Below are 24,200 nucleotides of genomic sequence, written 5' to 3' on the forward strand. Positions count from 1 at the left end.
AATGGATCAGTAGCGAACAGCATAGGGAATGGCCAAATAGTATTAAGTCATATTCATACCAAGCCTTTTCATATGTAATTTCACTTTTTCTGGAACATCTTTTGCTTTAGTTATTTATTTTTTCGTTCAGTATAGTACGCCACGCCTTCCATTGTGAATAGAATGTGTTGATGCTCTTGGTTAACCATAAAATAAATGTGTAAGAAAATAAAATAAAATAAAGAGGTTCTCATGCACTAGACAACCAGAAATTTCAGATCAATCGTTCAGTTGCCAGCCTTGCATAGAGTGTTCTTAAAGATATGAAGGCTGAAGTAAAATAGAAAAGTGATGGATATTATAAGTTGAATATATTCTGTAGTTGATTCATTTATATTATTTGTTATAAATGTAAATGAACGAGCATAATGTCTTGATCTCTCAGTAGTAAACATGTAGCATTTATTATTATTATTATTATTATTATTATTATTATTATTATTATTATTATTTTAGATTTGGGCCTAAAAATGTTTCTTCTACGTTTCTCGATCTTCAGCTTCCTCTTTTAACTCCCAATATTTTCTTCTATTTTTCAAATCGTCGATCTGCTGTGTTGTTCTTCTTCTTCCTACTCCTCGCTTTCCTTCTATCTTTCCTTTTATTTATTTTAAGTTCTTCTTCTTCCTGCTCCTCGCTTTCCTTCTATCTTTCCTTTTATTTATTTTAAGTTCTTCTTCTTCCTACTCCTCGCTTTCCTTCTATCTTTCCTTTTATTTATTTTAAGTTCTTCTTCTTCCTGCTCCTCGCTTTCCTTCTATCTTTCCTTTTATTTATTTTAAGTTCTTCCTCTTCCTACTCCTCGCTTTCCTTCTGTCTTTCCTTTTATTTATTTTAAGTTCTTCTTCTTCCTACTCCTCGCTTTCCTTCTATCTTTCCTTTTATTTAAGTTCTTCTTCCTACTCCTCGCTTTCCTTCTATCTTTTATTTTATTTTATTTTAATTTAATTAAGTAATTAATTTTTGTATTGATTGATTCAGGGTGAGAATGGGGACGTCAGCAACTTTTGTTTTCTTGTAACACAATGCGAATTAGTAAGAAATTACATATAATATATTTTCAAAATTCCATCGTGGATAAATCACTCATTTATGTGTATTATATATGTATAATACACAAAGTTATTCCCCAGAGAGTCAAATTTTTCGTATTATGTTGAAAGTTCCAAAAAAATTAGAATATAGTTTAACGGGTTACTTAAGGGGTTCGAAATCCTTATGTTTTCCTATTTGAGTTTCTTTTTCTTTTTTCGAATGAACTGATAATTTATGAGACTTTAATAAGCTTCAGTTGTACGTTATCAGTAGTTTACGCATAGTTTTGTGTTTTGAAACTAGTATTGTCCGTTATACATAGTTCATATGATTTTCCGCATAAAACAGATACTGTTTAATTAATTAATTAATTTTCCACTTACCTTAGCTTTACTTCAATAACAAAATGTTTTGATAAATTATATCTATGTGATGACAATGAATTTCAAGAATAACATTTGTATATTATTTTTTTCTAGAAAGAAAGTTCAAGATTTCTACCAAAGAACAAGCCTTACAGCGTACTGTACAGCATTCGCATATCGGCCTCTCTCCCAGACTGTGAATAATCTGCTATCAGATGTCTACCTCGAACTCCCGGCCGATAGTAAACATCTCTACGCACCATACAGAAGCCCAACTCCTCTTCAGTGGGATCATGGCGACAGCCGCCTTAAAAATATGTTTACACAATTTCATTCCACAGGTATATTTCATTAAAATATAAATCATAATATGTAAATAAATTTAGCATGTGTCTATTTTAAGTCATGCTGTAAATGATACTGTATATGTTCAAAAATCTTAAAATAGTGAAAAAATGTTAATTACTTTTTAAATTGTGGATATTTGTTATTGACTAGCAGAGTGTTGATTCTTCGCACGGAGAGAATAGGTTCATTTTGGACATAGAGGGCTGAATTTGGATTTAAACGGCATCGAAAGTGTCACTGTTCGTCTCCGCGACTCCGAAAACTATGAACTCGACACTTATATCGATCGTTTTCGATCATTTTGATATATCTACCCCTCCCCAAGTTCCGGAACTAAATTTGGATTTAAACGGCATCGGAAGTGTCACTGTTGATCTCAGCGATCCCGTAAACTATGGATTCGACACTAATATCGGTCATTTTCAATCATTTTTACATATCTCCCCCCTTCTTCCTGCCCTAAGTTACACCGTCAAAGTGAAATGATAAAAACCATCCCAGGTCCGAACCTCATTTATGTTGAAAATTTCATCGAGATCGGTCTCCTTGTTCAAGAGGTACGAAGCCACAAACATAGTGAGTTTCATTCTTATATATGAAGAACTAGAGGTTCATATATCAGTTCTATGTGGAGGATGCGGTAGACACGGAGCGTTGATCTTTGCAAGATAGTCAATAACAACATTGGCAATATGGGGCTTGGCGTTATGATGGCGTAACAACCATCCTGTTTCTTTCAAATGTGGTCGTTTCCGATTAATGTGACCTTGGAGGGTTTTCGATACATCCTTATAATACACTCCCGTGACAATTGTATGTGGTGGGACGACATGTTGGTACACCATGCCTCGAATATAAAAAAAAATGACCATAACTTTGTCAACAGAAGCAACACTCACTTTCTTGGGTGTTGGTGATGAAGGAGACTTCCGTACAGAACTCTGCTGCTTGGGTTCAGGGTCATAATGATGAAACATAATTTCAGTGCACTGTACTGTTCTCCGTGTGTCACTTCCATGTTGTCTTATGCGAAACTGAAACTACGTGTGCTTGAACAGCTGCCAAGGTCACGGTCCTGACGTCATGGCCTTGAAACTTGCTCGAAACTTCTCCCACTACACAGACGTGTTTCGTTTTCTGTGCCTTGCTGTTGTATTCATTTCATAAACACTAATGATTTGTCTTTATTGATCAACCTACGTATATTAGAAAGGAAAATAACCATGCTTCCTCGCTACGAGAATGAAAGCTTACTATTGGATTATACTGCATGCCAGTCCAATCCAATCAGTATTCTCATTTCGAAGATCTTGTTATAATTAGAAAGCAAAAACTATTTAGTGTTTTCCTTTTATCAATATAAATATCTTAATGTTGATCATAGTTAAAAAGGTAAGAAAGAAACATGCGAAGATCACCCTGGTGTGTAAAGGTACTGAATGTAGAATGTTAACATGTCACTAACACTTTAGTTTAATTGAAAGCACTTTATTTTTAATGTTTTGTAATTTTCTCTCCTAGATTCTCTGCTTGCTAGCGATGGAAAGGAAGAGGAAGTATGTGATGTGGAAGGGTGCTTTGATTTGCAGTGTAATCAGATATTTATTGGAATGGTCACTATGCAATATCAAGCTCAAATTGACATGGTAAGTGTAATAGTGTTGAAGACATTTTACATTATTCGGGATAGCATTTGAGTTGAAATATTTTAATTCAGGTAAAATTTCCGAAGTAAAGTAAGGAAATAAATTCTACAATATTATTATTTTAACGGGGGGAAAAGCATATACAAAAGGTGAGACATATACCAATCAATAAATCTCATTGCGCTGAACAAAATGATAACCTCATGCGTAGTTTTCGAAATTTTTGCAAATCTTAGTTACTGTACAAAAACCATGGTACGCAAGTGAAGTGTACGATGCTAAAGGGTAAATTCTCATATATAATTTTCTAGAAAAAATGTATTTTTATGGATCTAAAAAGATTTCGTTTTTTGCCAATAACAATAATAATTGTTTTGCATTTATTATTATTTATGTACCAAGCATTTAAAAAATACAGTTAAGTAGTACACTAACAATGACACACACTCAGAATTACAGAAGTAGCTGATACTTCACGATCACTGTGTTCAGCTTGCTTATAAAAAAGAAAAGCATGTGTGTGTTCTGGGATTGTACATCTTGGTTGATAACTGAAGGGTTCATTTCGTACGGGTTTGCATCAACACAACGCAAAATATGAATTTTAGTTTGTGATAATGGGTATAGCACTCACAATTGCTTGTTCAGCATTTGCATTGTGTTGCTGTCTGCAAGCTCTTGCGAAGACTGGTACGAAATAACCTCCAAGGGCTGCGAGAGTCGACACAGGATTTATAATTACTTGCTGTATTATTTGCGTTTCGTTGCGATCTGCAAATTTAGCGAAGACCCTAATGGGATGATGCTCCAAGCTGTTGATAGCCATGCCAGTGCCAACATCAGAAGCTGAGACATGTTTTTCCATGTTAAACAGAATTAAAACCACTAATGGATACAGATGTTAGGCGCACGCGGAAATATAACTCTTTTTGTGTCATTTCAACGAAAAGAACCGACAAGAGTTGGTGTTTTTTCAATATATTCGATCAATATTCAGCTTTCAGTGTATTGTTACTACAAGCTGACATCCCTGTGTGTTACAGTGGGTAATTTTTCGCGCCCACTTACAACTCGTCATTTTCTTGTGCAAGAATAAAGAGGTATAAATCTTCTGAGGTCGATGATCCAACTCACGCAAAAAAAAAAATATATATATATATATATCTGGAATGGGCATTGAGAAAGAAAGTCTAAAAAATTAAGGGGAATTTTTGAATAATAAGCTTTATGGTAGGAACAACATGTCAAGACTGGAGTGCAACGTCCTTAAATGGTAGTGTCTTACTTAAATACGAGTGAAATACCCGTGTTTAAGGTGGCAACGTAAGTCGCAAAATACATGCTGCTTATTATTATTATTATACAGGGTGGGCCATAAGTTCCTTACCATCCCTTGTAAAATCCGTGTTCGTGGAAAATAGTGAACAACAACCATGTAGTAACATAGTAGGCCGAGGGGGAAGTCGAATTGTCATGGTGACCAAGATGGCGGCCATCTTGAATTCACGTCAAGATTTTTAAATGGGAACATGGTCATGCGGCACATCATTTAGGCTAAAGTTTAAAGACAAACACAATGGTGAAATCCGTTTGTTGATATCTTAATGTGTTCAAAAGTTACAGGCATTTCAAATTCTAATTTTACCTGTCACGCATGGCGGAGCACGTGCTCTACGTGGCCCCCATCCCGCGTTATGCACAAGGAAAGTCGTTCAACCCAATTGTCCATGACCCTCTAAAGAGTTTCTGGTGAAATATCGGCACAGGCTGCAAATATGCGTTCTTCCAGGTGTTCAAGATCCCGGATCTTTTCGGCGTATACCTTTGCCTTCAGATGACCCCACAGATAAAAATCCAAGGGGCGATCTGGTGATCGTACTGGCCATTCAATGAGACCACGGCGCCCAATCCAATGTCCAGGAAATTGTTCAACCAGATAGGTACGGACCTGTAATCCGTAATGCGGAAGGGCACCATCCTGCTGGAAAAACAGTGGAAATATGCTGTCCTCGGACAATATGGAAGGGAGGATGAGATCCCGCAACATATCCATATACCGTTCAGTAGTGAGGGTACCAGGAATGATGAATGGACCAATTAATTTGGTGCCCCATAGACCACACCCCACCATTAATTTGCCTGTACCTATCATTTTGCAAGGGTCAACCCACTGAGGATTTGTCGGGGACCAATAGCGACAGTTTTGCTTATTCACTTCCCCAGTGACATAAAAATTTTCCTCATCGGAAAATAAAATTTGTGTGTGGAATGTGGGATCCGTTTGCAACTGTGCAAGGGCCCAGTCGCAAAATTCCACACGACGATCAGGGTCATCTTCAGATAGATGATGTTGAAGTTGCAATTTGTACGGATGCCACTTGCTTTTCTGTAAGATACGTTTGATGGATGTACGGCTGACACCACATTCCATGGACAGACGACGGGTACTGCGGTGTAGCGAATGATGCCAGCACTGCTACTGATGTGGCTTCATCTGTTTCGGTCGTGAGTCTTCCACACCTGGGTTTATCTGCTATGGAACCAGTATCCATGAACTTCAGAAAGAGTTGGGCGACACTAACATGGGACACAGGATGTCGGTCTGGGTGCCTGGCATTGAATTCAGCTGCTACAGCCCTTGCACTCCTTCCTCTCCATGCCCTGATCAACTCCTTCCTCTCTGCTGTCGTTAGCGACATAATTATTCGCCTATAACAACAGAAACAGTACGGTAAAATTGGCAATTTAAAATGCCTGTAACTTTTGAACGCATTAAGATATCAACAAACCGATTTCACCATTGTGTTTGTCTTTAAATTGTAGCCTAAAATGATGTGCCGCATGACCATGTTCCCATTTAAAAATCTTGACATGAATTCAAGATGGCCGCCATCTTGGTCACCATGACAATCCGACTTCCCCCTCGGCCTACTATGTTACTACATGGTTGTTGTTCACTATTTTCTACGAACACGGATTTTACAAGGGGTGGTAAGGGACTTATGGCCCACCCTGTAGTTTGTCTCTGTCATCAACCGTTACTGCTAGCTGGTGTATATACTTACGAGGGAACCTATCCAAGTGCAACTCTGACTTCGAGTCGAGACTATGGTCGTTGGATACCTTGTCCCAAAAGAACATAACACGAAAAGTGATACATCCTCGATCGCAACCGTTGCAGAGATATAAGCGTGAAAAGTTAGAAATTGAGCTCCATACTATACATTACAAAGTCAGCTTCCGGGTCAGATTTTTCGGAAACGGTCAGGTAAGGAAACTCAGCGAATACATATCAAATTAATGTTGGGAGCCCACCACCTTTTGAATGAAAAAATGTTGCCCCCGGGGCACTCGCAGGGTCCCAGGCGGGGTCCAACTCAAATTTGGCAAATGGAACCGGGGGTCAAGTAGCATATTGTATGAAAGCTATTGTTAAATAAAAGAAGATAGAACAAATCTCAACTCTCTATGATGACCCTGTGCAAACGGGCAACTGGTCACGGTGCAATATGCGAATTTGGGGGCCCGATTCGCGAAGCATATACCGTTGCCTTTTGAACTTTTCACCCTCCACGACGGTTGCGATTGACAATGTATACTTTCTCTTCTAGGACACGCAATCCAATGGCCATGGTCATTATATGGTCCATTGGTCATTCGAAGTCACACTTATACTTGGATAAGGTCCGTTGTGTAACTCTGTGAGAGACTCTGCAACAATTTGTTTAACTTCAATACCTTGCACTTTTAAACGTGTTTTTCTGTTTTGTTATTGTCACAACGTAACGGATTTAGAAGTGTGGCCATATATTTTCTGATGTAGGTTGTATTGACATTTTGACCAGTTGCCCGTTTGCACAGGGTCATCATAGAGAGTTGAGATTTGTTCTATCTTCTTTTATTTAACAATAGCTTTCATACAATATGCTACTTGACCCCCGGTTCCATTTGCCAAATTTGAGTTGGACCCCGCCTGGGACCCTGCGAGTGCCCCGGGGGCAACATTTTTTCATTCAAAAGGTGGTGGGCTCCCAACATTAATTTGATATGTATTCGCTGAGTTTCCTTACCTGACCGTTTCCGAAAAATCTGACCCGGAAGCTGACTTTGTAATGTATAGTATGGAGCTCAATTTCTAACTTTTCACGCTTATATCTCTGCAACGGTTGCGATCGAGGATGTATCACTTTTCGTGTTATGTTCTTTTGGGACAAGGTATCCAACGACCATAGTCTCGACTCGAAGTCAGAGTTGCACTTGGATAGGTTCCCTCGTTAGTACAACATTTACTGTGTTCATATTCAAACACATACGTAAGTGAATGACACAGTACCACATTTACTGTGTTCATATTCAAACACATACAAGTGAATGACACATACACATTTAATTAATAAAATATAAAACTACACACATCATTACAACAATAATAAAACTTGTAAATGAATAGAACGGTATTTCAGTTTGGAGCAGTAATTGATTCTATGTTGTATATTATATTTATTAGGAGTTTGATGTTGGATAGTAGTATTTTCAATGTATAGAGCAAAACGGTGACGGATTTTATTGAAATAGATAAATAAAGGGTAACGGAACGTAACTAGTTTTACTTGATCTGATTTAAGTGTCGTGCTGGGCGTTAGTGGCTGGAAGTGTTGCTGTAGAAGGAGAACCAAAGGGTCTTTCCTAGTAAGATAGTGATCGGCCGTTGATTCAAATCGGGTTGCTATTGGCCAAAAAGGTTACCCTTGACCTAAAACTACCTCAAAAATAATTTTGACCCCCTCCCCCCTCCCCTTACCAAATTATCGTATTATACATGCTCAAAATTGAATATCTTTTAATTTGGTGGGGGTGGTCCAAAAATTTTGAAAGTTTCTCGGATTGGAGATACTACCTAGATATAAATGTGCAATTTTTTTTCAAAACTATTGATACGTATTTTCTTTATTTTTTTGCGTGTTGAAAATTTCAAAAAATTTTTGGGGAGGACACGTTCCTGATTATTTGGTTAAAAAATTTGTTATACCCTTAGGTACAACATATATTTGTTTCGGGGCCTGAAGGTGATGGCAACATTGTCAAAAAGAAATAAAACTGAAAACAAACGTGTTTTTCACACGGTTTTTCACCATTTTAGGGCCCTCAAGGTTAGGGCCCCCTTCAAACAATCCTTTGCCAAAGTTCACAATTTCCCTTTCTCTTGCGACCCTTCCGCTTCTGTCGTTTTTCGGCTGCTTCGTTTATGTCCATTTCAAAACACAAACACCAAATATACGTATCTCCTCAACTGTCCTTCTACTTCAACCGATTTTTGCACAGCAAAGTTACACACAGCTAGCGGTAGAGAGCGCTGCCGGTAGATAGCGCCACCGTGTGCGGCCACTGAAGCAAGCACTGATAGATACGAGGAACCGACGCGAGGTATGTGTAACTTTGCAATAGTCGGTTGAAGTTAAAGCACTGTAACGGAGATATATATTGGTGTTTCTATTCCGAAATGGACACAATCGAAGCATCCAAAGAACGACCGAAGTTGAAGGGACGCAAGAGAAAGGAAAATTGTGAACTTTGGCAAAGAATTGTTTGAAGAGGCCCTCACCTTGAGGGCCCTAAAATGGTGGAAAAACTGTGTGAAAAACACGTTTGTTTTCAGTTTTATTTCTTTTTGACAATGTTGCCATCACTTTCAGGCTTCGAAAAAAGTATATGTTATACCTAAGGGTATAACAAATTTTTTAACCGAAAAATCAGGAACATGTCCCCCCCCCCCAAAAAAAAAAAAATTTCTACATTTTTTTTGAAATTTTCAACACACAAAAAATAAAGAAAATACGCATCGATAGTTTTGAAAAAAAAAGTGCACATTTGCATCTAGATAGTCTACAATCTGTGAAACTTTCAAAATTTTTGGACCACCCTCACCAAAATTAAAAAATATTCAATTTTGAGCATGTATGATACGATAATTCGGTAAGGGGAGGGGGTAGGGGGTCAAAATTTTTTTGAAGTAGTTTTAGGTCAAGGGTAACCTTTTGGGTCAATAGCAACCCAATTTGGATCAAGGGCCGATTTCATTATCTTAATAGGAAATACCCTTTATATATGTAATGTTCTTGGTACATATTAATAGTATTATACATATAGGAAGGCACGGTATAACGGTAGAAAGTTATAGGGTTCATCTCTGGTGCGAGGGTCCGTGGTTCGATCCTAGACTATGTGAGTTTATGGCAGACAGCATCGTGTTCCTGGGTTTTCTGAGGTTTCCTCTTTTCATCTCTTCTTAGTTCATCAATTCTTTTTAAATCATTCTAACTTTGTGGCTATGGAATCCGAAGATTCAATGTAGTATTCACAAAAACTCTCCAGAGCTCTTTCGTAGCTAAGCGGTTAGCAAACTCGTCTTTGGTGTGGGAGACCTGAATTCGCTTCGTGGCGGGATCTCATGTGGTTTGAATCCCATGTTAAGCTGTAGGTCCACGACTAATATAGCCTTGCTGCTGAAGGGGCGCTAAACTAAACTAAAATCAAATCAGACAAAAACTCTCCACTGACTGCCGTTCGTAGCCAACTGGATCTAGTTTATATTTTTCATTCTTATTTCTGCGAGATCCATCGTAATATATTCTCTCATCTACGCCTAGGTCTTCCTAATGATCTTTTTCTGATTGAATTTCCAGTTTAAATTTTGAAAGCGTTTCTACTTACTTTCATTCTTGCTACATGGTCTCTTTCAAATTCATTTACTTTCATTAATTATCGGACTCCTTTACCATAAAGCTTATAACTATGGATTTTTAATTAGATTCAATTTTTCTTTTCAGTGTACTTCTATGTTTAAATAGTATTAATTAAAATTAACTTAATTTCATATTAGTATTGACAAAAGAAAATACATATTATTATTATTATTATTATTATTATTATTATTATTATTATTATTATTATTAATATTATTATTATTATTATTATTATTATTATTATTATTATTATTTACATTTTTAATTGAAGACTAGAGGGGAAGTAAATTATATAATTTCCAAACTTTGTTTGAGATACTCAACTAGCTCTCCAGGACTATATGTGATTCGTGGATCATAGTTTGGGAAACACTGTTGTAGAATAAGTTCAATGAGTCTTATTTTTGTGATATTTATTTTGCTGCACTGAATGCATTGTAAATGTTGCCGGCAAAGTTAGTAAGAAAATAAGCAGTGATCATTACTACCAATCACACATTTATTAAAACATTATTAATATATACCCTTCTGTTTTATTTTTATTTTATAACGAACAGGTTCAGTTAATTGATCAACTTGAAAGAGCATGCATTCGATTTGTCCACTTTAGCAAAGAAAATGAGTTAAGATCTCGAGTATTCTCGGAAAAAATGGGCCTTGAAAGTGGATGGAATTGTCATATATCGCTTCTTAGTGAACGAACAAGGTAAGTCTTAATCTGTGAGTGATTAGATTACATAAGTTAGAAATATACAGTTAAACATGTGATTTTTCGTAGCCAGAAAAGAAGGTAGCCTTTTCATAGGAATATAATTTGATATATATGTAGGTATAGATATATATATATGTTACAAGTTGCATGTATATTTATGCATGCACAATCATTACTGCCAAGTTAGCACCATGTCTGATATGAAGAGTGGCGTTCCAAGTTACATGTTTAAACGTATATTTACTATGGACTAAAGTTTCTCTGTTCGTTTAATGGAATAATAATATAAGTAAGTATTATATATTACTCCTCGAAACGTCAACTGGCGTTTTAATTCTTCGTGCAAGAAGTAAGTTTGTACGTCAAAAAAAAAAAAAAATAAAATAAAATAAAAAAATAAAATGAGATTTCCTATTGTGACATTTTTACTACGCTTTTCAGTTCTGTAATTTCTTGTGGTTGAATTCTTCGTTAAGAGGCCCCATTACGGTTAAATTAAAATACCGCTAATTTTACAGTAATTAGGGATGTCTTCAAATAGATAAAAGATAATGGAAAAGTGAAACAAGAGCTCGCTAGACAATATTTTACATGAGATACCATTATCACGACTCATTTACCTGCTTTCAGTTTCCATCCATTTAGAAAATCGCCATTTATTTTCACGTTTCTAAATGGCTGCAAATGGAAAACTACTAGGTGACTCGTAATAACGATACTTCATGCAAAATAATATTGTCTAGTGTGCTTTTGTATCACAACCAATTGTCTTTTATCTATTTGAAGATTTCACTAATTACTGTAAAATTAGTGGTGTTTTAATTTGGCAGTGATTAGGCCTCGTAAGCTTCTTTTTCCTGTTGTTTCAAGTTGTGGTTTCTTGTTATGAATGTGTGATAATTTGTTGTTGTTCATAACGTTTTATTGTTATTATTATTTATTTAGTTTCGAATATCTTTGTCGACCAATACGCTGTTCCATTGTGTCCTTAAAAGGAAGTCTTGTATTCAATTTTCCTTCCGCCAGTTGGGCTTTGTGGTGGTGCGTGGGTTTTCTCGAGGTTTTACTACTTTCGTCATTCCACTATAATCATCAATGTCTTCCATAGCCTCAGTATATAATCGTGAGACGTTAAGCTAAATTTTTTTTCTTTTTAAAATATTCAAAATTACGAACGGAAAAACCTAATAATGTCAGTATGTGAAATATTGTTTACTATCAGGCCGCGGTGGCTAGTAATAGAGCGTTCACCTCTGATGCATGGGGTTCTTGGTTCGATCCCAGTTCGCGCCAAGTGTGCTTTGTGTTGGACAAACACCGTGTGCGTTAGTTTTCTCGAGGTTCTGCCATTTCCTCGCACTTTCTTCATTCCACTATTTCATTCATTTCTCATAATCTCCCGCCTCTTTTAGCCTAGCCGGCCGATGTTGCTTCACTGGACTTTCGGCTAGTGCGTGCGTGCCTGTGTTACTTGAAATCTCGGCTTTGATTTCCGGTGAGACAGCTTTCAAATTTGAACTCATTACGGTGTTTCGGATTCCATCTTAAACTGTAGCTCCTCGTCTTACACTTCACATAGACACTGATAATTTTGTTCCGTAGTACTTCTTTAGACCTCTGTGGTTTATATATACCATGTTCATACTTTTCAAGTGTAAATTTCTTTTAAAAGGTATTTTTTTTTTTTTTTTTTAATTCGTGAACATTCAAATAGTTGTCTATAAAGTTTGGAAAATGTGATATATCTTTTACTTTCATTTTCTTTATTTCCTCCTAAATCCTTGTATCACATTCAGTGCAAACCGTATGGGCGCTTCTTTTTGTTCAAAATGTATTAGTGAGATTCGAAGTACTCCTTTTCACAAATAAATCCAGGTTGTCCCACAAAGGGGCTTACACTGTTTGAACTTAAATAACTCAAACCAAAATGAACGAAATATGATCTTTTCTGTCACAAAGATATTCAAAACATTACTAATGATGTTATAATGTGGAATATGTTTAAAATGTTCTTCATTGGCAGCAACACATCGTTGGCAACGCTGTGGAACAGACCGACAAACGTGTGCTATAGTTTCCATTGGAATCAATTTACAGCCAGTCTCAATCGCCTCTCTCATGGCATGCAGCGTACGTGTTTTTGTGATGTAGACAGTGTTCTTCAGAGTTCCCCCACAGAAAAAAGTGTAACGGCGTTAGATCGAGAGATTTGGATGGATATTCGACACTTCCTCGTCGGCCTATCAACCTCTCTACAAGCATTTCATCCAGAAATTGCCACATATTTCGGTAGTAATGCAGCAGTGTACTGTCATGTTGGAAAAATAATCTTCATCTGGGTACATTTGATGAACAGCTGACACAATTTTTTACTGCAACATGTTAAGGTACCCTACACCTGTCACTTCTTGTGAAAAATAATGGCTTCACAAGTCATCTGACAGACATACCGCACCACACTGATGATAACCCAAAAAGATTAAAGCTCATTCTTCCATAACATGGGGGATAGTTTCTTGCTCAGTATGCACAGTTTTGGTGATTGATGGTTCCATTCAGTTTAAAAGTTGCCTTATCAGACCAAACAATGAAATCAGTCAACTGTTCATTATCTCAAATCCATTTACAATATTGGAGGTGCATATCCGGATCATCCTCATTGATTGCGTGAAGCGACCTGCGAATGTAGGGTTTCCATTTTGTTTGCTTTAAAATGTGGTGAATACTTGAGTTGCATACAGATGATTCACGTTAAGCTTGCCATATGGACTTCTGAAAGGATCTTATGAAATTTTGTAACACTGTTTCCCCCCCTCTACTGATTTCTTCCTGCCACACTGACTCATCTTCAGATCGCACACCGTTCCTTCCCTCTCAAACGTATTGCGTAATTTCGTAATTATTACACGTGATGGTGACGCAGTATCAAATTGTACTCCCATCGTCTGTGCACTTATTGCATGTACTCACATTTTCAGAAACACTTTAAAATCCATTTTCGTTGCTCAAAGGAAAGGTTTCCAGCCATCTTTTTAATCACTTGTCGCTTCTAACAACTGAACTAAAAATAAAAGAAAAACAAACCGAATGAATGGAAAAGAGAACGAAAACAAATGAATGGCTACACATACACTAGTGATGAGAGCGCTAAATAATAACAATTTGATCGGGTTATCTTTAATACTTTCTTTGTTATTAACATTCAAACAGTGTTAACCCCTTTGTGGGACACACTATGTAGAAAATAAATTATGTATCTAATTTATTTAATTAAGTATGTAGTATTTCTTAAAAGAAAAGTAAAACAAGCCAGGAGCTCTCAGCAAAATATGGTATGTATAATGAAATAAAAAATTATATAATTATAATTATAAATTATGTCTTTTTCTTCAGTAAAAGAAAGTATTTTCCTATCCGTAAACAGAAAGAGTTTAAAAATATTCCACTCTAAGAGTCAGTATGTTAAATATGGCATAGCATTTATTTTAAAGGCAGAACAGTTTATAGCAGTGATCGCCAAACCGTCGATCGCGAGCTACTAGTAGTTCGCGGAGACATAGACATTTGCTAGCTTGGATAGTTTGATTTTATATTTACAAGAAATGTAAGTTTATAGGCAATAAACAAATCAAAGATTTTTTTTTTTTAAACAAAAGGTTGGTAGTTCTTTTGGTTGGTAGCTCACAGTAGGATTTAAAAAAGGTACGGTAGCTCAGAAGCTTTGTAAGTTTGGCGACCATTGGTTTATAATATATTGAGTAAGAAATAAATGTATAGGTTGAAACATTTTCATCCGTGATGTGAAAAGGCTAATTTCAGTCGGATGAAATGATGCAGTTAGAAGATATGATGGGACAAAATGGTGCCGTTTTTCTTTATTCGTATTTTTAATCTACGCCTGTTTACAAGTTTACATGCAAGAAGTAAGTGTATCTGCTTGCGTAGGATTGTTCAATTCCTCGTGTTTTTTGTCCCCTCTATGTCCACATGTGATTGTATGCTTTTGTATCATCATATTGGGGTATACAATTAATGCCAGTGTGTTGTGGTGGATTGTTGGAGCTTGTATATTTTCATTAAGCTTCTGAGTTTGAACTACTAGAATCAAGAAATTATTTGGGAAAATTACTAGAAATAGTTTGTGAAGAATGGTTTTATATTCTATTAGCCATATGATTGAATGTATATGCTAAGGCTCCAGGTCGCCATGGCGACTGGAAATACGGTCTGGTGCATAGCTTTCTTTGACGTTAGTATTCCCAGTTTTTACGTGCCAGTCGTACTGATTTGGTACATGCTTTTCAGAACTGACATCCCTAGGTCACAAGAAAATTTTTAGAGCTCTTCACTACGAAAAGTTGTAGGTCATGCCTGCAGCCTGTTCGCTGATTCTGTTGACTAAAGGGGATGTGAGACTGACTGCACATGATATTAATTTCACTTCATATTTTGATAGGCTCACAAAGTGAGTAGTATCTGTATAATACATAATATGGTTTCGTCGTGCAGGATTTAACATAGTTTCCTTGTTAGTAATGCAGAGAAATTACGCCACTTAGCTCATAATTTATTTTAATAACGGTTTGATTCAGTATAATGTATAATTAGATTGTATTGTATAAAATGGCGCATTTAAAAAAATAAGAAAACGGAAAGTTCTTCCCAGAAATGTGCATTAAAAGTCCCATTTTCTAGAAATTTTCTTTCTTAATCCTGCTTGGATTTACTACTAACCGGCAACTAAATAATTTAAGAAAATATTCTAAAGAAAACCTTTTAATTAATCTAAAATTAGGAAACAATAAAAAAATTATCATATGAGCTTATTATGGCAAAAGAAACAAACGTAATGAACAAGCTTGGGAATCGAACTTGAGATCCATCCATCATTCTGCATTGACAGTTTCGCCAGTAACAACTTAAATGCGTATAAAGCTATCTACATACAAATGCTGTTATGATGTAGATTGTGATGTGATTCACCACAAACAACCGCAATAAACCACAATATTAAGAGCTATATTGAAAGCAGTAACTTCGGCAATTTGATTTCACTGTAAAGAACATAATATAAAACTAGTATAGGCGAGCTATGCACGTAACGAGCACCGAAGAAAATATTGAAGAAATTACACATATGATTCAGTTTACTGCATTTTATATATGTTTTATAAGGATACATCTACATACTTACTTTACTTGATGTAGGTAAACGTAAAACATTAAAAGAAAAAAATATTCGCAAAATAATTAAATAGAGCTTGTAATGCAGGTCTAGATAATAATCTTCCATCTTGAGCAATGATACATCGTTCTTCCCGCTTCTCAGACGAAACACTGCCCACAGGTCTAGAACCAGGCGTACTCTCAATCCCTCTTTCGTACAAATTTTTATTCATTTCATCTGCACATGCATTCTCATTGGCTCAAGCATTATCGTGACGTATTAAGCAAAGTCTATGAGAGTATGTTATCGCTCCAGTTCCCATGGATGAGATTCAAACATTAACAAAGAGTCTATTGTAACGTAAAATGAAAGAAAATCCAAAAATGAAAAGTAAATTCACTTTTCTAAGTCCATTGCACAAAATAAAATGAATGATCTAAAAGTTGGTTCATAATAAAGATCACTATAAGCTTACCAAAAATATTCTTTGTAATTATTTTTTCAAAATTTCCTAAATGATTTCTTGATGAGTGTACCTCTATTTGCTAATGTATTGTTCTTACCTATATTTTCACCTTTGTGTTTTAACTATGACTGATACAATGGCTAAATACACTAATACAGTAAATTCAATTGTGTCTGTTTTTTTGCTCCAATATGAGCTAACTATGACTTTTACGGATATAAGGTTAAATGTATTAGTTAAATTTATCAAAATGTAAAAGTAATGATTTTTCTTCATTCTACGTACATGAGTATGTTTTGACAAAATTCATTTCAAGAAGTTGCTAATATATTTTTTCTTAATGTTCAGGAGAATCAATGATTCATTTGTTTTATTTTGAATAATACCGCATTTGAACCCATTGTAAACTTAACGAGATTAAAAATTTTGTTTTACTCTTTTCATATGCGCAATTAAAGAAAAATAAACATATTAATGTACTTATTATTCATGTGTGTTTCGTAGCGAACGGATTCGTTACGTACACTCCTGGAACAAGTCCCACTTTTTCAAAAAAAAGTTGATTAAAGGAAGTTTTGGGGTAGGTTAATGAATCAATATATATATATATATATATATATATATATATATATATATATATATATATATATATATAGTTTCAAAACAACACCGACAACATTTGGGAGGTGATTCCTGACACCAAGATGAGACAAAAAAGTATAGACCAACCTGGGTACACAAATGCTTCCTTTCGGAGTTATAGGCTGCCGAAGCCATGAAAAACTGAACTTTAAATGTCCATAACTCCAATACCATGGGACCTACCGAAGTCGGGTGAAGACTTCACTTAGGAACTAATACGTGCAGTATCCAAAGACACATGTTTCAGAATCCTACGGTGCTCACGCAACAATTTTTATAGAATGCGTTTGGCTACTGGCATATAATTTGAAGTACTGAAAAACTATCTATACAAAAATTGTTGCGGAAGTACCACAGGATTATGCAACTCGGTTATTTGGGTAGGGCACATGCTAGTTCCTAAGTGAAGTCTTGAACTGACTGCGGTAGATCCCATAGTTTTGGTGCTATGGACATATAAATTTCATTTTTTCATGTTTTCTTCAGGCTATAATTCCGAACGACAGCATTTGTGCACCCAGGTTGGTCTATACTTTTCGTCTCATCTTCGTATCAGGAATTACCTCCCAACCGTTGTCGGTGTTGTTTTGAAACATCCTATATATATATAGGGTATTTCAAAACAACAAGATAAATACAAAAGGTATAGACCAACCTGGGTGCACAAATGCTTCCTTTCGAAGCTATAGGCTGTCGAAAACATGAAAAAATAAACTTTAAGGGTCCATAGCTCCAAAACTATGAGACGTACTGCAGTCGGACCAGGACTTCATTTAGGAACTAGTATGTGCCCTGTCCAAATATCCAAGTTTCACAGTCCTGCGGTACTTCTGCAACAATTTTTATAGAGTTTGTTTGGTGAGTACTTCAAATTATATTCCCGTAGCCAAACTCCCTCTTTAAAAATTGTTACGTGAGTACCTTAGGATTCTGAAACATGCATTTTTCAATAGCGCACATATTAGTTCCTAAGTGAAGTCTTGACCTGAGTACGGTTAACCCCATAGTTTGGGAGCTATGAACCTTTAAAGTTTACTTTTTCATGTTTTCGGCAGCCTATAACTTCGAAAGGAAGCATTTGTGTACCCAGATTGGTCTTTACTTTTTGTCTTATCTTGGTATCAGAAATCACCTCTCAAACGTTGTCTGTGTTGTTTTGAAAAATCCTGTATATAGTACATTATTTAGGATGAAAGCAGTAAATACAATTGTATATTTCATTCATTTTCATCAATGTAATAAATATATCAAATTTAAATGTGTATCTAAGAAACTTCCGAATTAAAACTTGAATTTTAATTTAGTTGGAAAGCCTTAAGCAATGAAAAATTAACGTACAGGCTGTGATTTCCAGTTCAATCTATAGTACCTACAAGATATGTTAATGGTACTGAAAGAGAAACGTTCAAATATATTCGTTTCTGCTGGAGTAATTTTATTAGTTTTCATCTTAAATGGAAACAGACACGATTGTTGTAAATATTTCACCTTTCAAAGACTCTTTGATAATACCATCTTCTATTTCTTTATTCTCTTATGGCGAAAGTCACTCATGAACAATATATTCTAATATTCAGAGCAATGGGGGCGAGCTGGGCGACAACTCCGGGCGCCGAAGTAAGAGAGCCGAAAATTCGGGAGGAAAAAAAAAAAAAAAAGAAAAATTACTTGAAATATTACTATTATGTAGAACTCCTCCTACTTTACGAAGTGGTCCTATAATGTTACTCATGTTAAGAAAATGCATGTGCACATATATAAAATGGAAGGAAAAAGGTAATAAAAAGTTCTCAAAATCAAGAAAAAGCAGGGTTTATTTTTGAAAATTTTCTTACGCTTCGCGGTTGCTCTGTCGACCTCACTCATATGTACGGGGGTGCCGTCGTATACTCTTGCCCCGGGTGCTGATTTTCCATGGCACGGCACTGATTCAGAGGGGTAAAAAGAATCGTTCTATTATGTTTTTCCTACGAATTACTATTCATTTTATTTTTGTTCCATTTCTTGTTTTCTCAGAAGTAGAGCATTCACCTCTAGTGCATGGGGTCCTTGATTCGATCCCACCTCGCGTCAAATGAGCTTTGTAGTGGACAAACAACGTGGGTTTTCTCGGAGTTCTCCCGTTTCCTCCCTACTTTAGCCTAGCCGGCATAATCGTGTGACGTAAAACTTAGAGGTTTCATTTCATTTACCGTTCGTTGGGGTCGATTTCTCTCCCGCCCCCAAGTTTGCTTCGGGCCCCTAAAATCTGGAAATGTTTGCTTAGAAAGCCGGGAACGAAACATGCATACGTGACCTCCGCAACGTGATTTAAGAGATCGATGACACATGTCTCCAGCACCATTCTTTTAAATATTTTTCAAATTGCTATAGAAGTCCAAAAATATGAATAGTGATTATAATGTCTGCGTAATTTTGAGATCTCTGTAGAAGAATAATCGTTCTTATTAATAACATCTATTTCAAGATACGTATCTTCAAAGAACGGTCAATTTAGACAAATACAAGTTTTCATGTTTTATCACTAAGAAAAATCGGGACCTAATATCATGAGTGACTTTCGTGTGTAGTTACCTCTTTATAACAGCTTGTGTGTGTTCCTGTTGTTCAAGTGGTGTTGTTATTAATTACCAGATCTGAAAGTGGTAATTCCACAACTTGGCATACTTCAGCTCCATCTCAAAGCGCTGTTCGTGCATCCCACGCAAGTATACCAAAGTACGCAACAGATGAAGACTGCTCGGAGGAACGTGCTCATCTGCTGAAAAGACGGTAGGTTTGTTCAGTTCAAATTATCAGCGGATACAATTCTCCAATAATTTTATTTTTTTCTTCCAAATTAAGCTCATAATGTACAAATTTGTTTAGCTATATTAATTGACATTGTAAATATTCTCTAAGTTATATATTACAAATATGCTGTTTTTCCTATTATTATTAATATATTATTCGATTTTTGAAATTAATATTCTTTCTTTTTTAACGAAAGAAAAGAACATAAAGTTGAAAGTTATCAAAATTTAATGGAATACGTGGTGTTTTTCATGTTTAACTCTATAACCTTCGGTAAATGCTCCTCCAGTAGTACAGCAGAGTTCATTCTATATTATATTTCTAACGTAATATTCAACAGTATTTAAGAGCTCCTCCGTGGCTAAGCGGTTAGCGTACGCGCCTTTGGCGTGGGAGACCCGGGTTCGATTCCCGGCGGGAGCTTATGTGGTTCGGATTCCACGTTAATCAGTAGGTCCACGTCTCATATAGCCTCGCTGCTGAAAGGGACGCTAAACTAAAATCAACTCAACTCAACAGTATTTAAAGTGTAAAGTCAATAGCCTGACAATTCTATGTTACAAATGACTTACTCTTGGTCCTCAAAATCCTCAAATAGAATCACTGAAGTAAGGTATGTCGAGCGCGGAGACCAAGAATGTGGTTGAGTTCGTCTGCGCATGTGCTCCACACCAGATTCATAGCTTTCTTTCATGAGTGTGATCATCATATATGCCCAGACTCCTTTTCAGTCGAGCACATCAAAAATCAAATATATAAGCTGGGCCACGGTTCCTCCAATATCATCTCCCTCTTAAATTACACTTAGTGACCTTCATTTCTTGCTGGAAAAACTCTTAACCCCTTTACGCATCAAGAATCATCTTAATATCTAGATACCTTGTTCATCCTATCCAGATACACAGACCATTAACACACAACTTTCCATCGAACTATTCGTGTTTGCATTTTAAAATTTTCCACTGAAATTTTCCTTTTTTTTTTTTTTTCAGAAAGAGATTAAGAGGAGTATGTTTTCTAGTGTATTTGCCACGTGGCCCCACGTAGCGTAGTCACTAACGCTCTCGTCTTCGGTGCAAGTGGTCCCGGATTCGATTCCCGGTGGGGACACTCGATCAAAAAAGTATAAAAGCTTTCTCAGGCTAGCCATCTTGAGTGAGATTTTGCTGCGTTTTCCTCATTCACACTAGGCAAATGCCGGGATAGCACCTAACATAGGTCCCAGGCCGCTTCCTGTCTTCCTCGATCCTTTCATTTCCTCGGATAGTGTGATCGCCGAGGGACATCATCCCTCATACGTGACGGGTTAACATGGCCATAGGTGCCGAAAGCCTAATAATTCAATTTCTAATTCTAATCTATGTGCCAACCGAGAACTGTAAGCCTCATCTGTAATTTTTCCCCCTCGTTGCATTTCTATCCTTCTCTCTCGTTCATTTTTCGTAGTAATAATACTTTTAGATTTTTTTAAGAAATTGTAAACTCTAACTTAGGAAGCTCGTGTTTCTACCCTAATTACGTTAGATTCATAGTTTGTACATCATTATCTTTCTAGTTACGAATGAGAGAGTATATTCATGTATCATTCGATGCATAAAAATCGAGAAAATCTACAATATTATTAGCATTGAACAGAAGGCAAAAATTGCCTAAAGAAGAGACTTATACCAATTGATAGAACTTATTTAGCTGAACAAAATGACGTGTGTGAGTATAAAAGTTCATGCATAATTTTCAAAGAAAATGGAGAAAAAATGCAATTAATGTGTAAACCTAAAAACTGATGCTGTACGAAAACCATGTCACTTATTCAGTTGAAACTTATACTGGGATATACCATCATTAAGCTCTTCATTATGACACTAACACAACGACAATATAAAGTGTAATTAATGAGATACAGCTTATAAAAGTATAATTAACTCTTAAATTTTAATGTGTTTTTAACTAAAATGTTGCCCAAACATATATCAGTCGATTGATCATATTCAGCTGAACAAAATGGCATGCTTATGAGTAAACACTCATGCGTAGTTTTCGAAAAAAAATGGAAAGAACAAACTTCGTGGTGCTAAAAAGTATGCCATTTGTCGCTAGTAATAATTGATAGTTCTTAATTTGCTGGAAAGAATTGTTAATTATGTATTACATGTGTAGCAGTTTGTGTCTATTGTTCTTTGTATTTTCCTAACAGTGACACACGTATTCCTTTGCATACATACTACTGTAAATAATTATATAAATACAAGATGGTTTCTGTCAATGTTGTTATTGCTACTCAAAGGTGAAGTAAAAGAAGGAACGAGGAAGTTTCGAGGCGTTTAAAGGTCAAATTTTCAAACTAGACACAACTACACACTTGATTAAAATATATAAAAACACAAACACATAAAGTTTCAACATACTGACTGTTACGTGTTTGTGTTTTTATATATTCTTTTATCACATAGCCTTGCTCAGTGTATTGTTGTGTTTACTTTGAGAATATGGAAACAAGGCCTGATCGAATAGTTATAGGTAAAACTGATCTCAAGAAAAAACAGGTTTTACGTCTCTATTCGAGTCGATAGCGAGAAGTTTAATGTATCCAGTTCTTATTAGTAAGGGTGCAGTTTGCTGTTCTGCGGTAATTTTCAGACATATTGACTTTTGTAGTTTCTGGCTATGTTGATGTGGAGTTCATCGTCCTGTTCAGCACTGAGGCTATGTGAGACGTGTGCCTATAGCTTAATATCTATTCGAACCACATGAGCTCCCATTGGGAATCTAACCCAAGTCTCCCGCGCCACAGGCGCATACGCTAACCATATAGCCACGAGGGAGTTCACGATTAAATAAGTATAGTAAAAGTTAAATTCGTGAGTTTCTGCAAGTAGGCTAAGATAGTATTGTGGGGAAAAAATTCGAAATTGACTATTTTTTAGCAGTGGAAGTTGCTTGTGGATATATAAAGAGTAGACGGTTCCTGTAAAAGCGATTAACACATTAACTGTCATATAAATTAAATTTAACTTAATTGTAGCGAGTTGTAAGCCCGGGCCTCGTGAGCTAAATATCACACACACACACAAACACACACACACACACACACATATATATATATATATATATATATATACACCTTGGGAGCCGCATGATACGCAGGAGACTAACGCTATCATACTGTAATATTTGTCATCTGATGGATGGCTGCAGTGAAAATAATTTATGGAGGTACAGCAATAAAAAGAAACACTTTTTCATTCAGGTAAAAAAAAATATGTTTTGTTCTTGAAGTTCTTAATTCATTTTCGTAATAAAACACCACCGTGGACCCAAGGAAAACATTGTTTTCTAGTGTGGCAATCAGTTTCGTACTATTTCAGGCAAGTAATGCTTGTACCAAAATAAGAAAATGCTAATAAACGTGTATTCTTTTTTAAAAAAAAAAAATTCATGTGCTGCTAAACAATTCTGAAACAAATGAAAACGGTGAAACCATTTTTCATATTTCGAGACATCAGTCCCTTCCATTAAGGAGTTTTTATTCCTCCGGCTGAGTAATTAATCAATCTTCAGAAACAGGGAAACGAAGCACTATGCTTGCACACATTTGACTTCCATCTGTTAACACAAATAGAAACGTGATTGAGGGGAACAGCGATTTGAAACTGATAAGCAAATTAGGACTGCTGTAGAGAGCCAGCTTTACTCACACGGATTTTAATTGAATGCCATTCTCTTACTCGTGGGCAGCAACGTGGTTAAAGAATTAAAATGTCTTAAGGATTCAGAAGCGTCCATTTATAAGAAAATCTCAATTTGTCAATCACAGCAGCTTTATTATTAGAAATTCAAAAATTCATTGATGGAGAATTTCGTGGTACTGTTGAAAATTTTGAAAATTGTTTCTTATGATTGACTAACGCAAGATCTTAATATGAATGAAAATAAAAATTACAAATAATGATGTATAGAAAAGATGGACTCTACATATTTGTCTATTAACACTTCCTTTCACCTACTTAATTCCACTTTTACTAGTTAGATGGCAGATTATAAAATATTGTTTTGTATTGGTGCTTGTCAATATCTGTCTCGCTCAAATCATTCTCAGAATTATATTCTGAACATGGCCTTACTAACATATGGGTAGATGATTACTTACTTTGCTCTTGCATTTGTGTCTTTTCATTGCTTTGTCTAGGTACGTAATACTGTGACTAGTTCGCATTTAATATGGTGATCGCCGAATCATGAACACG

General features: G+C 35.9%; 1 protein-coding gene across 8 annotated transcripts in view; it reads left to right on the top strand.

The window, feature by feature from the left end:
• Positions 1 to 24,200, top strand: part of l(2)k05819 (transmembrane protein 94-like protein l(2)k05819) — a gene marked incomplete in the record, with an annotated part of 143,479 nt that overhangs the window by 67,710 nt on the left and 51,569 nt on the right. For 6 of the 8 annotated variants that reach the window (XM_081731632.1, XM_081731629.1, XM_081731625.1 and 3 more), the window contains 4 exon segments: positions 1,554 to 1,780; positions 3,309 to 3,433; positions 10,734 to 10,882; positions 19,798 to 19,935. In XM_081731632.1, coding sequence (XP_081587758.1) covers positions 1,554 to 1,780; positions 3,309 to 3,433; positions 10,734 to 10,882; positions 19,798 to 19,935 — 639 coding nt within the window. 8 annotated transcript variants of the gene reach the window in all.

The sequence above is a fragment of the Thermobia domestica genome, chromosome 11 (genome assembly GCF_964235325.1).
Source record: "Thermobia domestica chromosome 11, izTheDome1.hap1.1, whole genome shotgun sequence".
NCBI classification, from domain to species: Eukaryota; Metazoa; Arthropoda; class Insecta; order Zygentoma; family Lepismatidae; genus Thermobia; species Thermobia domestica.